General features: G+C 53.9%; 1 protein-coding gene across 6 annotated transcripts in view; it reads right to left on the reverse strand.

Moving 5' to 3' along the window:
- PCDH1 (protocadherin 1) overlaps nucleotides 1-14,846 on the reverse strand; it is a 45,060-nt gene that overhangs the window by 17,004 nt on the left and 13,210 nt on the right. For all 6 annotated transcript variants that reach the window (XM_035338841.1, XM_035338846.1, XM_035338842.1 and 3 more), the window contains exon 4: nucleotides 4,793-5,012. In XM_035338841.1, coding sequence (XP_035194732.1) covers nucleotides 4,793-5,012 — 220 coding nt within the window. The remainder of the gene's footprint in view (nucleotides 1-4,792; nucleotides 5,013-14,846) is intronic.

The following is a 14,846-nucleotide window of genomic DNA, read 5'->3' on the forward strand; positions in this document are numbered from 1 at the left end:
TTGGCTCTACAGGCAGCAGCATTGACCCCATCCCACCCACATCCAACAAGGTGAGACCTCTCCTGCTACAGAAGGGTCTTGGTGCCCCACATGTCCTAGCCAGGCTCACTGGTGCTTGGCTGGGAGCAGCACAGAGCCAGCTAGAATCCCACAGCCAAGCAGGGAGCCCAGTCAAAAGCATTCCTCAGCGCTCTGCAACAAAGCAGAAATGCTGCAGGGTACGGTTGAAAGAAATCCGCAGACTGAACATGTGCTTGGAACACTTTCTGCGAGACAAAAAGGACATTTAAAGATAATGCAAAAAAGAATAGGTTTTAAGATCTAGAGACTTCATTCTGGCAGATCTGTGTTGGAGGAGACAAAGTAATTTATTTTTTTTGTCCCATCTGCTGGCTGGAAGGAACAGAACAACAATAATAGCAAGATGCTTAAAGAGAAGCTCATGACCAGGCTGAAACCAGGCAGAAGATGGGGGAGAGCAGCTGCCCAGCACCGCTAAAACATCTCAGCACCATGAGTGTGGAGACGGGGCCCTTGGCTGGGGAGGGCTCTCCTGAGCCACCCGCGCTCACCCAGGGCGGATGGTGCGCACACAGCTCAGCACCGCCAGAAGCAGCTCAGTTGGTGCTCAAAGGCGAGAGGATAAATGCCAGCAGCCGCGTTACGCCTGCACCCGGTGGTGCTACGGGTGGTGCTGGGAAGCTGTGGGCCATCATCTGGCTGCATCCACACCGATAAAAGGTTGCTGGCAAATGGGAGGTCACGCAGAGACAGAAATTATATGATGGAAAGAAAGACATGAGCTACAATCAGACGTGTAGCAAAGGGGAGCAGGAGGAAAAAAATCTCCCCAGGCTGCCTGGAAGGGCTGCCAGCAAGCAGCGCATACATCCAAGGCCTGCCAGATGTTGCTGCTGCCCAGGAATGGGGCTGCAGGGCCACGGTGGCATCGTGAGCAGATGGCTGTGGCTGGGAAGAACCAGAGGAAGGGTGGGAGGAAAGGAAGAGGGACCCAGCTGCCAAAACGTCTTGCCTTGGCTCTGCTCGCAGGAAGAGACTTCACTCAGCTCGAGTGTATCAAAAAGAACTTTAGATGTTGACTTGCTTGCACGTGATCTCCAAGCATGCATGAAGTGAGGCATCTTCTGATACTGTCAGGTTCAATGGAAAGAAATGGAAGCTAGAGCTGCTCAAGTGGAATTTTAAGTACAGGCTTGTGAAATTGGGGGCAGAGAGGACCCGCGACTGGAATAGCTCACCGGGGCTCTCACACGCTCGCTACCAGCCTGCTGTCACAGCCGGACCTGTTCAAAGCAGCGCTCCCACTCAGCCACGGCACTCTGCCAAAGTCACAGGGTCAAACTGTATGACCTGCATCACAGGCAGGTTGGATGAGCTGCTCCTCCTGCCTTTGCCATCATCCCACCAATCGTTCTCAAAAGAAAGAAATCCAGACCTAAAGGGTCTTATTAAGCCCAGCGGCCCAGCCCTGGGAACGGTGTCTCGATTCACTCACTTGGGCTGAGCTGATGTGCCTTCGGAGCGGGGCCGAGCACGCAGCCCAAGCAAAACTCTAGGAAAATGCAGATTATCATTTTGTGCATCATCCCCCACCCATGGTGGTATTTCCTCCCCTGAAGGGGAGCTGTGAGGATCAGCTCGTTAACATCTGTGAAGTACAGATACTACTGCACTAAATGCATTGCAAAAGCTCACGGGATGATTGTTAATTACAGATTCAGTACGGGGTTGTAATGGCATGCATTAAGAGTGGCATGGGGTCCCCACTTTAAATAATGGGGATAAAACAAATTCAGCTTTTACCCGTTCTGTGAGCTAAAGAACACGACTCAGAAATGCTTTAACCACTATACCATCATCTCAGGTACCTCCGCACCACACAATGGAGAGAAACAGCCTTCAGGTAACATGTCCTAACAGCTTTCATGTAATGCTTCCTAAATTTCAGTTTGCTCCTGCAGTCTTACCAAGCTCCCACCACAGGAGAAAGGAGAGAGCACAGCACCTTCATCACGCAGCTTCCTCATGTGCTAAAATGGGGCAGATCCTTTGCAGCACAGGATCACTCCCAGGCTCTTTACCAAAGGCTCCCTTTAGCCAGGCAGCAGAAGCAGCTGTCCTTAGGGAAGGCAACCGGTAGCCAAGTGGGAGATCAAGCCCAGCATCCTCAGAGGAGTGGGCAACAGAGTGGCAAAATTCAGGGGAGGAAGAAGTGGGCAGCTAGATAAAATAGCAGGGATGACAAATGCCGGTGATGACTGGGAAGCTGGCACGTCAGTGCCAAGATACTGGAGAAGTCTCCATCAGTAACATCATAATTCCTCCTGAAAAGGACCTGGCTCAGCCCCTGCAATACAGCATTTTACTGCAGTCTGCAGAGTAAAAGGTGTCCAAAAAAGGAGGACACTGATTTGTGTGTTAATCAAGTGAAGAACCATCTACAAAGAAGAGGCATGGATCTGTCTTCCAGTTGAAGAGCTATAAATAGCCTTGCATACTTGCTTATCAGATTGGTTCGGCTGCAGGGATAATCTCCTGGAGAAAGCAATGGAAGCCCTGTTATGTTGGATATTTATAACTAGATGAAAGCCTAGAAAATGCACAGTCGTGTCAGTCTTGAGCTCGTGCCGCGAGATAGGGTGTGTGGGATCCAATTAGTCTCTTCAGTTTAATATAAGGTCAAGAGCAGCTTAGTCTTCCCAGCGCCAAGAGAACAGGGCCTGGTCCCCGGTGGGGCGGCTGCTACTCAAGTGGCTCCAGGAGCACAGCGAGATGCTCCCCATGGGACCACCGCCGGTAGGGGGGCAAGGCCCAACCCTTCCCTGGGCAAAGGAGACACATCCCATGCCACAGCAAGGTCTGGGGCAGGCCATGGGAAACAACAAACCAAGGCAACACAACGGGTACCTCAAGATGGCCAAATGGCACAGCCCAGCACCAGGCTCCCCTCACAGCCCCGACCCCAGCCCCTCGCGATCGTTGAACTGCCTCTGCCAGATTATCTGCAGTGCACCAGGACTACAGGGTTAATCCCCAGAGCCGTGCCCTGCCACAGCCTCCACGTGGAGCTGGGTTTGTGGAGGGCAGGACAGCTGCTGGCGGCACCAGAGCACCCAACAGCTGCCACATACAGGGAGCAGAACAGGTTGGGGGTGCCCCTAGGAGCCTGTGCACACCTCTGTCCTGCCTGGCTTTGTTTGTGGTGGGGTGTGGTGACTCCTGTCCTCTGAACACCCTCAGGTCCATTATCCCCATGCCATCCCCTCAGGGAGGCACCAAACACTGCAGTAACTACAGACTGCCCACCCTCTGTCTTCTGCCACAGGTCCTTGAGGTTCTCACCTTGCACCTCCCTCATCTTCTCCGGTCACCCTTCCCCTTCAAAGGCTCCAGCCTTCCTCTCCCAGCCCCATGGCCACCACCAGTCCTACACCCATCAGGGCAGCCACCTGCAGCTCCCTGCACGCCTGCCTTCCGCAGGCACATGGCTGGTACCCGAGGACACCTGAGGAGGCCGCTACCACTGTCCTGCAGCAGGGTTCCAGGAAAGTCTCCACACTGCTCTTCCCAGCAGACTGGGTGGTACTTCAGGGAAGAAAGGGGTCTGTAACACGCTCCTAGACAGGAGGGTGCCCCATATTGCCAGAGCAACGCATGGATTTGGGAGTCCTGCCAGACCTGGCACCATCTTGCATTGCTTCAGCAATCACAGCACAAAATTCCAGCATTCCCCCAGGAGCTCACCTGGGGAGAAGGAGCAGATGCTCTGCTAGACCTTCAGGACCACAAATTGCTCTGGGCCCATCACATTCCTTAGGAAGGGGTCCCAGCAGATTTCCAGCTCTGAGACCATTTGAACACACTCCCAGCCCTGTCCCAAAGTCAAGGATACTCCCAGAAGTAGGAGACTTCGGGAGGACCCTTCACACTACCTCTCCTTCCCCTCCCAGAGGTTCCTTTGAAATTGCCAGCTCCACCGCAAGCTCCCGCTCAGTACAAGAGCACAGAAGGCAGCAGGTACAGGAAAGTAGATGTTATGTGCACAGCCAGAGCCAAGTCCAAGGAAGCAACTTAAGCTGGCCAGAGAAGATAGCTCGGGGAGTGGGCTGGTTGAGGGTAGCCAGGCAGGCAGCACAGAGGCAGCACAAGGAGCAGAACCAGGGGCAAAGCTGTGCCAGGGCAGGGGAAAGCCGTCTGTCCCACCGTGAGGCTGCTGGCACTGCCAGGGGGTTCTCAGCTGCAGAGGGACCCGAGCCAGAGGGGACCCGAAGGCTTCCAAAGACAGAACACATCACCCTTGGCTCTTCCACCCCTGCTCTTGGATCCTCCACTCCATGCATTCCCTACACCGCTGAACCTCCACTCCCTCTGCTCCCCAGGGGCCTTGGAGCTGCAGGGCTTCCCCTGCCCTCTGCTTTGCCATGGGGGCTGGCACCCACAGGACCCCTGGCTGCAACCTCACCACTGGCTGGGCTATAGCCTCCTCGCCACCATCTCGGAGCAGCCTTCTGGGACCCCTCTCTCTACATTGTGCCAAGCCCTTGCCCCCCCACCTTTACCTTCTGGCTTCCTCCCAGACATCCTCGCCCCCACCCCCCCTCCCCACCCCACCGCATCCTTGCTTCTCCCTTGCTCTCAGCCTCGCCTCTGCTCCAGCCCCCCAGCCCCACCAGACCGCACGGGGCGAGCCTGTCCTGACCCAGGCCTCGAGGCGTTGAGGCTGAAGGAGGTCCCCAGGAAGGGTGCAGAGCCATGTGCTGCCGGCACCTACCGTTCTCAGGGTGCTCCATCTCCCCGATGCTGCCGTCGGGTGTGGTGCGCTCGTAGTGGTCCTCAGGCAGGGCCAGCGGCCCGATGCGGGGTCCCGACGATGATTTGCTGCTCGGGGTCTCCGACTCCTCCAGCCCGCTGTCATAGTAGCTGTGCTGGGAGGGGTCCTGCAGGTCCTGGGCCTGGCTGGCCGCAGAGAACGTCACCCGGCGATGAGGTAACTGGAAGAAGAGATAAGCCGATGTGTCAGCAGCCAGCCAGCAGGCGATGATACAGGGCGGGGGGTCAGCAGCTCTGACCCCAGAATGGAGGCAGAGCTCCTGGCAGCAGCAGGGAGCAGCCCCAGCCTCCCTTCAGGGCTGCAGGCTCCATCCTGGCTGGGAGCACCCCGCGCAGGGAGCACCCCCTGCGCACCTCAGCCCGACAGCTCCTCCAGCCCCAGCCTCCACTGGCTGCCCACAGAGGACACAGAGTCCCCAGGCGTGCTCAGGGCGAGCTCCCCGCTGGCACAGGCCCCCGGGCGGCAGGCCGGCACCCACCCCACCCTCATCAGGCGTCCTCACCTTGCCTGCAGACCTCCCACGCACCCTCGATGCTCTCGGAGACCCACCTCTGCCGAGAGCCTCTAATGGGATCAGTGCTCAGCACACAGCCTCCGGTGACACCCTCCTCACCTTCCAGCCTCTGACCCAGCCTCTGCCATCTCTCATTGCAACAGACTCTCCATCAAGGGCCACAATCGCTTCTTTTGTCTGCTCGTTAAACATTTCAAAGCCCTACTTCACGCTTGCTCTCCCCAGCCTTGCCTCATGCTAGGGAGGAGCTCATTGCAAACAGCCATTAAGCTGCATCATCAGCCTCCTCAAATCCTTCCAGAAAATCCCTCTTTGTCATGATTACCGAGGAGCTGAAAGGGTAGCGCGAGTTCACAGGGCAAAAGCAGGATGATGAGAACACAAACACCGAGAGAGAATGACACACAAAATCAACATGGGAAGGAGCTGCTCGACGGGACCGGAACGTGGTGGGTGAGGCAGAGGAGCCAACACGCTGAAAGCCAGCACGATTTAGGCTAAATACCTTTTCTGCTGCAGCCTTTACTAAGATCGAGTGGCAATCAGGCGTCCCACACAGCTAGCACCAACGAGGAAGGGGAAGGAATCAAACCTAACCAAGGGAAGGAACACACAGGGAGCATTTAAATGAGCTAGCTGCTTTTAGGTTGGTTGGGCCTGATTAAATTCACCCCAGGTGCTTAGAGACCTGATTTAAGTAACTTCAGAGCTGTTAGGGCTTTTTTTTTCTTTTTTCTTTTTTTTTTTTTTATTTCTTTTAACCTTTTTTTTTCTTTTTCTTTTTTTTTTTTCCTAAGAATTTGTAGAAAATGAGGGAGGCTCCAGAAGAGTGGAAGAGAGCTAAAATAGCGCCTGTCTATAAAGATGAGAAAAAAGAAGAGCTGGAGAATTATAAAACAGTTAGCTTAATTTCAGTTCCTGGAAAAATACTGAAACAGATAAAAGAACTCTTTGTAAGTACCTACAAGATAACAAGGAAATGAGTAACAGCCACTGTAGGTTTGTCACAAACAAACATGTCAAGGCATTGAACTTCTTCCTTTGAAAAGACATCAGGCCTCGTGGATGGAGGAGGAGCAGAAAATTTTATGTCTGGGCTTTAGGAAGTTTTCTGACACTATTTTAGACGATATTCTCATAAGTAATGCAGGAAAATAGTGTAGGTGCAGCATAGTACTTCTCTGCTTCGGTAATATAGTGCATTTCGCTGCAGGGTGGATGCAAAGCATTTAGAAAGTCGTATTCAGAAAGTAATTACTGAAGACAGGTCTTTCAGCTGGGACGATGTATCAAATGAAATTCTTCGGGTTGTGTCCCGAGTCCATTGCTAGCCTGTATTTTCATTAACTGCTCAGATGACAGATGTGGAATATATCTGTCACATTTGCACACTCGGGAAAAATAATCACCACAGAAGCAGCAGGCTAGCTGAAGGATTGGGGGTTACAGCAGATCATGGGTCGACGATCCATCAGCAGCGTCAAAGCCTCACAAAAAAAAATGTTTCTATATCGGGATGCACAAGCAAGATGTTTGTCTTGAGGTCACCCAGGGACCTGTCTGCTCCGCAGGGCTCCGGTGGGGCTGCAGCAGAAGTGCCGTGCCCGCTTTGGGACACCGCGTTCGTGGCCACGTGTGCCAGCGAGGTGGAGAGGCTCAGGGACAGGAATGAGAATTAAAGTCCCTGTAAGCCAGGGAAGGCTGAGGGAAAGGTGCTGGGAAGGAGGAAGCTGAGGGGGCCCAAAGGCAGCGGTTGTAGGGCTCATACGGCCTTCTGCACGGGGTAGACTGCTGCTTTTGACTGTGTGTAAGCAAGGTGGAGCAACCTGCACCTGCAGCAGGATTGCCCTGGGAGGTGTTGACAAGTGCTGCCCAAGCAGACAGTGCCACCCTTCCCAAGCGGGATCGAGCTCCCCCGAGGAAGTCTCCGTGTGCCATTCAGGAGCCGAGCCCATCACAAGCAGCTCTCAAGGCCCTCAAGCCTTCCAGGCCATGCCCAGCTGTGCTGCCCCACTGCTTCCTCCTCCAGCCCCGCTGCCCGTCTGGGAGGCAGGCACCATGACCACCCCCGGCCCGAACCCTCTGCTCTCGCTGTGCCTGCAGAGCCCCAGACAAACCACGAGGGCTCCGTGGGGTGCAGTAAAGCAAACCAACGCCCTGCGTAGCCCCGGCCCCTGTAGACCTCCTACCAAGGAGGATTGCTTCTACCTGCGGGACACCCCTTGCGGAGGCCGGATCCCGCCTGGAGGCCCTGCACGGGTTCTGCTCCTCACTGCGGGGCCGAGCTGGCGTGGCACGGCCGGGCTCGGGGCCCCACCATGCTGTGACCAGTGCGCTTCCAAAATAATAGCAGCTTGTGTCTGGCTGAAGCTCTCTGCCCGGAGAGCCTTGTTCTGGAGTCGTGGAAAGACACTGGCTCCGTTTGTCTGGCACGGGCTTGCAGAAATTGGGTTTTGTCTGACCCTTCTCTGCGAGGTTAAAGAGCCTTTCAGCCAGCAGCACTCTCTGCACAAGAAGCTGCTTGTGCAGGGCAACCAAGGCACCCCTCGATCTTCTGCTGTGAAGTTAAACAAACCGGCTTCCATAAGCCTCAACGTGCACGGCAGTTTTTGAGCCAGCAAGTCCGTTCGGTGGCTCACATCCTGGCTTGCTCATCGGGGTGATCCCTGTATCAGGGAGCCCACCTCACCAAGGCTTTTCTTCTGCTCCCACCTCTCAGTTTCTTCCCCCGAGGGCAACGTTAGCCCTTTGGTCCATGCTGAGCTCCTTGTGTTGTGTGACCCTTAATTCATTTTAGAGCTGGTGCTTTCCAGGATACGCAGCAGCATTCCCTGTTTCTCAACATACAGCTTTGCATTTGGCTGCGTTAAAATGCACTTTGTTTAAATGGGCCCAGTTTACCAAGCAATCTGGATCGCTCTGCATGACTGCTCTATCCTCATCATGATCTCCCACTCCACCAATCTCCGTGTCAGCTGCAAATTTTATCAGCGGTGATTTTATATTTATTTCCAGATCGTTGATTGCAACATTGAATGGCAGCGGGCACCGTTGTGCTGCTGAAGAGCTCCTCCAGGAGAACCTGGTTCCACCAGGACTCCCAGCCAGCGCCTGCTTTTCTCCTCAAAGCTGCTGATAAACCAGATCTTCATCTAGCTGACAATGCCTCACATTTAATGAATAGTGTTAATTCAAAATAATAATAATAATAACATAATGCATTATCAACTCAGCGTCTTCATCAAACTCCGGGGCGATCAGCTCCGCGCTGTAATCTTGCATGAGCGCGAAGCTCCCTGCTGGAGCCCTGCTGCTGCGGCCCCGCCAGCACGTCTGGCACGGATCCTGCTCCTCGCGGTGGCCAGGAGCAGATGCCTAAGGAGAGGCTCAGGAGCTGGACCCAGCATGCAAGGACGCTGCCCGGCATCCTTTCCCATCACACCGCGCTGACTGGCGTCAGCTCTGTTTCCATCACCGAGTCCCCCGCCGGGGCTGTTAACCCAGCCCTTCCCAGACTGCGCAGTTGCACCCAGTGTCCCCTCACTGCTCCGGCCGGCCCATGGCATTATTCCAACTATTGCTGTTCCAAGGAGACGGTATTTTGGATGTCTTTCTCAGCTATCAGCACATTGGCAGGTATCGCATCCTGCCTTGTTCTGTCTCGGTCCAAATTACAAGAACTACTTACTGAATACTTTTGCATTTTTCTACATAATTAACAATTTTGCAGTCTCCATTTGGAAATGACAATTGCTGGTGCTGCCTCCTCCTAGTGCATTTTTAAAGTGCTCCTTATTGTGTTCAGCTTGTCAAAATTGATTTTCCCCCAATGTTTTTTGGCTTTCCTTGTCAATTTTTTATACTCCAAAACTACTCATTTCTACTAATTGTTATATGCTTTCCCCCCTTCGCCCCCCCTTTTTTTGCTGGTATTTATTGCTTTTCTGTTTCTAACTGCTGCTTCCACTTTGCTACTGCTCTAGAACAGCCTCCACAGCGTCCTGCAGCAACAACCCCCACGTACAGCCCCAACAAGAGGCTCCTTCATACTGTCCTGCATCATGAGGGTCCCCAGGACAGACCACGGCTGCTGGAGGGGACCCAGGAGACCCCCTCTGCTCCCCCCCATCTCTCAGCTTCATTGCAAACATCCCCAGCTCGCCGCAGGGCATGCACCAAGCAGATTCTGCTTGCAAACCAGTGGCAATGGGATGTGAGGGAGCAGGGTTTGGGCGTGCTGAGCCCCAACTACATGTATCGCCCCGTCACACCGCGCCTCCCGCCTGCTGCAGCACGGACCCAGAAATCCCAGAAATCCCAATTTGCACAAAAGGAACCTTAAAACCCGCCCCAGGCGCCCTTTTCCTGCCGATGGGAGCTGTGCTGTGCGGATTAATGCTGGAGCTGTGGAAACGTCAAAATTGTTAACCCCTTCGCTGCTGCCCCGCCAGCGGGACCAGGGCTGGTCCGGCAGCCTCCACCCGCTCCCGCGCCTCCCCGGCCTCTCAGCCTCCCCAGCCTCTCCGCCCGCTGCCAAAGGAGCTTGCTTCCCCGGCCGCCGCCACAATGCAGCAACTCACAGGGCTGCGAGTGAAAGGCAATGTCAGACCCGATGCCCAGAATATAAAAATAAGTGACAAGGGAGCCATTGTGGCCCAGGAGTTAGCCAACTTCAGATTAATTCACGAACCTCCTCTCTCCTTTAAAAGCAACCTGGAGCTCTGCGATGTCCCTGGATACAGTAAAAAATAAGAAGATAAGCACAGGGACCGTGCCCAAAACCACAGAGCTCCAACTTTTTGCATACAGAGGCTTTGCTGCATGCGGGAATTATTTTATTTGTTAGTGTTGTGCCTGGAAGCTGCACTGTAATGCAACGCAGGCTTCAGAGCAGGATGCTGTGGGGAATAGGGAAACCAAATCCAGAGGCTCTAGGAAAGCAGGAACATAATTGCCAAGAACAGATCAGGGACAGGCTCTACTGTGAGGAAACGACCCAAGCTCAGCTCGTGGCCATCAGTAGCTGACTGCTTTACAGCTCGTCCGAGCAGCTGCGGGTGTGCCTGCTGGTGTTCTGCATGGGGCAGACAGCCCTTCCCTGTTCCTGATCTACCCGTCTGGCCTCCCCAGGGGTGGTTTGCTGGGGCCACCTCTGCCACATCTACCGTGGTTGCACAAGGCACGTTAGCAATGGGGCTGCCAGCTCTGTCCCCCCCCCAAGTCCATGAGGTTTTGGCTGGTGGCTCTGCTCTGCTCCTTGTACCCACCCCTTTCCCTGTGTCTGAAACAAGATTTTTCCCAACAACCCTCTGACTCCTTGGCTACGGACAGAGGAGGCTACAGAAGGAGCCCACAACTGCAGGGAAGACACAGAGCACTCCACGTGGATCGCACTTCCCAAAAGCAGGCATTATTTGAGAAGCACCTGCTGGCTCTTCTGCGGGACTGCTCGCATGGCTTCCGTTTCTGGCAGTTAGCAAGTGCTGACCTTGCATTCAGAGGAGAGGTGTTACCAGTCCTGCTGAAATAATGATAGCAGAACAGCCGTCCTGAAATGGACATCAGATCCCGAGGCGCTATTTAATGAATAAGTCTGGGTAAAATGTGGGCTGACTCCGCATAGGTGCCCTGAAGCCTCCCAAAATTTGCATGCTGCTCAAAGAAGCCGCCAAAGCCTGGTGCCAACCTGCCTGGTCAGATCGAATTTATCTAACTCATAGCAAGATCTAACGCAATTAGAAACCCATTTAGACAGCCTCGGGACAGAGATTGCCTAACCTCTCAGCCTATCAGAGCTCCGAGCCCATCAAGGATGTGCAATTTGGCTTTTCTTTGTTTGAAATGAGGACTGGAAAGGAAAATATGGAAATAAATCATCAGAAGGGTGAATCATAAAATCTGAAGGGGTCATAATCTTTATGGAATAATGTCTAAATTGTACTGACCATGGTGTCCTGAAATGTCTATCACCTTCAAGCTGAGAATAGAGACATTCTGTAGATGGTTGGTACAGAGCAGAAATCACTTGGGACGCAGGGGGAGGTCTCATCATTGCGTTACAACCATCTGAAGATCCCAGGGAGGAAAAGGTTCCAGGACTGGGAGAAACACTTGAACAAAGCCCTCAAGGAATCCAACAGCTGCCGAGTGGGAAAATAATGCTGGGAAAATAATGAGCTAATCTGGCTCCCAGTTGCACCCAGTGGAGCTGACAGATAGCACGGAGGGCCCTGGGGAGAGCAGGAGGTCCCCAGCAGTAGACTCAGGCCTCTTAAAGAGAGAACCAGGGATGCTTCAGCAGAAGACTCTGCTTGGAGAACACGTCAATTTGCTGAAATCAGATCTTCTTGCAAACGGGCTTCTTGTTTCAAAGCCGGGGCAAGGGGAGTGTGAAAAGGAAAAATAAATAAATAAATAAAAATAAAAAGATGCTCTTGCAAAGGTAATTTTCACTTCAGAACTCAAGCCTAGTACGCATTACAAAATTAAATTAAAAAGTCAACCAGAAATTTTGCCTCGATAAATTATGAGGAAATCTATCTATCTATCTATCTATCTGTCTGTCTGTCTGTCTATCTCACTGTCTATCTCACTACCTTTCTATCTACCTCTCTCTATATATCTATCTATCTACCTACCTATCTATTTTCTGTTGACTGATTTGAGCCAAAATGAGCAAAATTATTATCAATTCTTTCTGGTTTGTTTTTAAGTGCAAAATTCTGCCCAGTGGCAAGCCTGTTTCCTAACCAACTCTGTTTCCATCAGCAAAGGGCAGGAGCTTCTCCTGGTTGTTCGAGGAATCATGTCTGATCCACGAGCCTGTGCCCTGCAGCTCTGGACCTCAGCAGAGCCCTGGCATTAGTGCTCTGCAACCAAGCTGTGCCTGGTGAGGATGCAGGGTAGGACATGAGCTATTGCCCTCATTTGGAGCGGTCAAAAAGGTGAGGCAGGCAACATGGCCAGGCTTCGGTCCCCTTATATCTGGCAGCTCTTGCAATCATGGGATATGTATGGATGAGCAGGGAGGTGTTTTGGCTCGGGGAGCACCTGTGTGGCGATGGGTGGTAGGGATGGTGGGGGAAGTGGGGAGGGCTGCGGGGCAGGGAGCCGGAGGGGCCTCGGGGGGATGCAGGCAGGAGGGAGGCTGCACCCAAAAAGTGTGGGCAGAAGGGAAGGGCCCTTGTCATGGCCTGGGTTGCGTGCTGCACCCACGTGTGCCTGATGGCGATGAGGATCCTGCCCAGCATTGCATCTCATGCCCGAGCTGGTTCCCAGCATGAGAGATGGAGGTGTGGCTGGACAAGAGAGGTTTGACTGCCCATTATAAGCAGGAATTTTGAGGGAAGCCACTGAAGAGGGAAGGTGGAAGGTGCAAAGCCTGTTGCAATGTTGTCTCTGGCATGACTGGCGAGAAGAGCAAGGGCAGTCACACCAAAGGGAGCCAGCTGGGTGAGGACACTTGTGAAATGCATGTGTCTCGCCCAGTGTCAGGATCTCTCAGCATGAGGCTCTTGTAGGCCACCACTTCAGAGTCCTTTTTGCCCCCTGAGCATGTCCCAAGTGCCAGCTCCTCTCCATTTCCCTGTAAAACCGCAGTTCTAAAGAGCAGCAAGTGGAAGGATCCAGGCTGTGGAGCACATCTCAAAGGACCAGCTTCTGCTTCACTTCTTTCCTGTGCAGAGCCCACTTGTACAACAATCTTCACGGATGAGCGAGAGTCAGAAACATCCCAGCTACACCCTAACGGTATTGCAGATCTGCTGTCCTTAATTTAATCTCTGATCCAGTTCTCAAATCCTGTCAGGTCCTGGTCCAGACCTTGCAGATCGTGGCTCTTGAAAAAATTCCTGGACACTAAAGGTTCCTGAGCTCCACTCTCTGTGCAAGAGATGTTCCCTAATAAACTGTCATATTCTTCAAATCCTGGTGAAAAACAGCCTGAGCCCCTCCAGGCACCTTGAATCAGTGTTACAACACCCTGAAAGGTCTCACCCAGCCTTGAACAACAAAGAAAGGCTCTTCAGACATCTGAAATACTGATTTCCCTTCTAGTGGGCTTGAGCACATTTGATGAAAAAGCAGAAAGATTAACAGATTAGTGTAAGGGAACATCAGACATCATATTAGCAAGATGTTTAAAGCAGGATTGCAGTCTGAGTTCAGACAAGCCGTACCCCCGCAGCAGGGACTGATATCTGTCAGATCCTCCCTGGCAGCAGCTTTGCAGATGCTCATGAGCATGGGGGAGTTGGGAGCATGTGAAAACCAGGCCATGTGGGAGCAAAATAGCTCCAGGCTTTCAGGTTGCTTGGGCCTTCAGAGATCTCTCGGAGGAGCCGAATCAGGGCACTCTGCTCCGACTTGCTTGCGATGGAGCAGGATCGGTGCTGTGGGAGAGGTGGTGAATTGCTGCCCTCCCCAAATGACGGCCCTAAGGACGGCTTTGATGAATCCTGCCGCGGTGCGTGGCTGCCCAGCGGTGCCGTGCTCGATGGCAGAGCAGGCACGGTGCCGGTGAGGAGGGGCTCAGAAGGGGGTTTTGCCAATGGGGGGGCACCTTTAGTGGTCTCTGGGCAGGACCCTCGGGGCACGGCCATGAGCACTGAAGCGGGCTGTAAGTTAGGGGCTGATCTGTGGGCTTTGCCCTGCCCTCCTGCAGGTCGCTGATCTCCCCCACCCCGTATCCTGCAAGCATCTAAAGGACTGCCCACCGTGGAAGCCATCGGTGTAAAATAACCAAGAGTTTTTAAGGGATCTTGGAGAGTTTCATTTCTCAAGGGCCTCCAGGGTGAAGACTGAGACCTCCTGAGTCCTCCAGAAAGCTGGAGAGGAGACAGGGCTGATGGACAACCCGCTGGGGGGGGGGGGCTGAGGGGCCTGACACTGGCTCACAGAGGTGACACCAGGCAGACCTGGTGGACAACACAGCTCGAGGTGACAAGAAGAAGCCGAGGGCCTGCAGCCCCATTGTGAGGGAAACAGAGAGCATAAACCCCGCTGAGCTCAACCCTACCTGCCCCAGCCAAGTCAAACCATCCTGGCCAAGGAGTGTCTGCTTCTTGGGAGAGGGGGGCCGTGGGAAGTCCTGTCTGGAGCAATCTCCACCAACCAGCTCGGTGCCTCCCAGGAGCAGCGCCGGGGTTGTGCAAGCCCTGGAGGGCCCAGCTGGCAGGGCACGGGGCAGGAATGCGGCTCTGCCCGGACAGGGGCTGAGCCTGGGATTCATGGGCATGGCCGGTGTGTGTGGGCATGGAGGGTGGGGAGGGAGGAAAGCGCTTTGGGCTTGCCTAAGGGCTCAGGTCCGGAGCTGTCTTTCAAAAGAGCATAAAAGAGGGCTTTGCTGGGGTCCCACAGGGCCCCTGAGTGCCCAGGAGCCCACCAGCTGTGAAGGGCAGCTCCTGCTCACCGTGCCTCGGGGCGGACACAAGCACCCAGCATCACCTCACCACTGCTGCCCCGCGCTGCCGTGGGGCTGCC

This window comes from Oxyura jamaicensis, chromosome 13 (assembly GCF_011077185.1).
Source record: "Oxyura jamaicensis isolate SHBP4307 breed ruddy duck chromosome 13, BPBGC_Ojam_1.0, whole genome shotgun sequence".
Lineage (NCBI taxonomy): Eukaryota > Metazoa > Chordata > Aves > Anseriformes > Anatidae > Oxyura > Oxyura jamaicensis.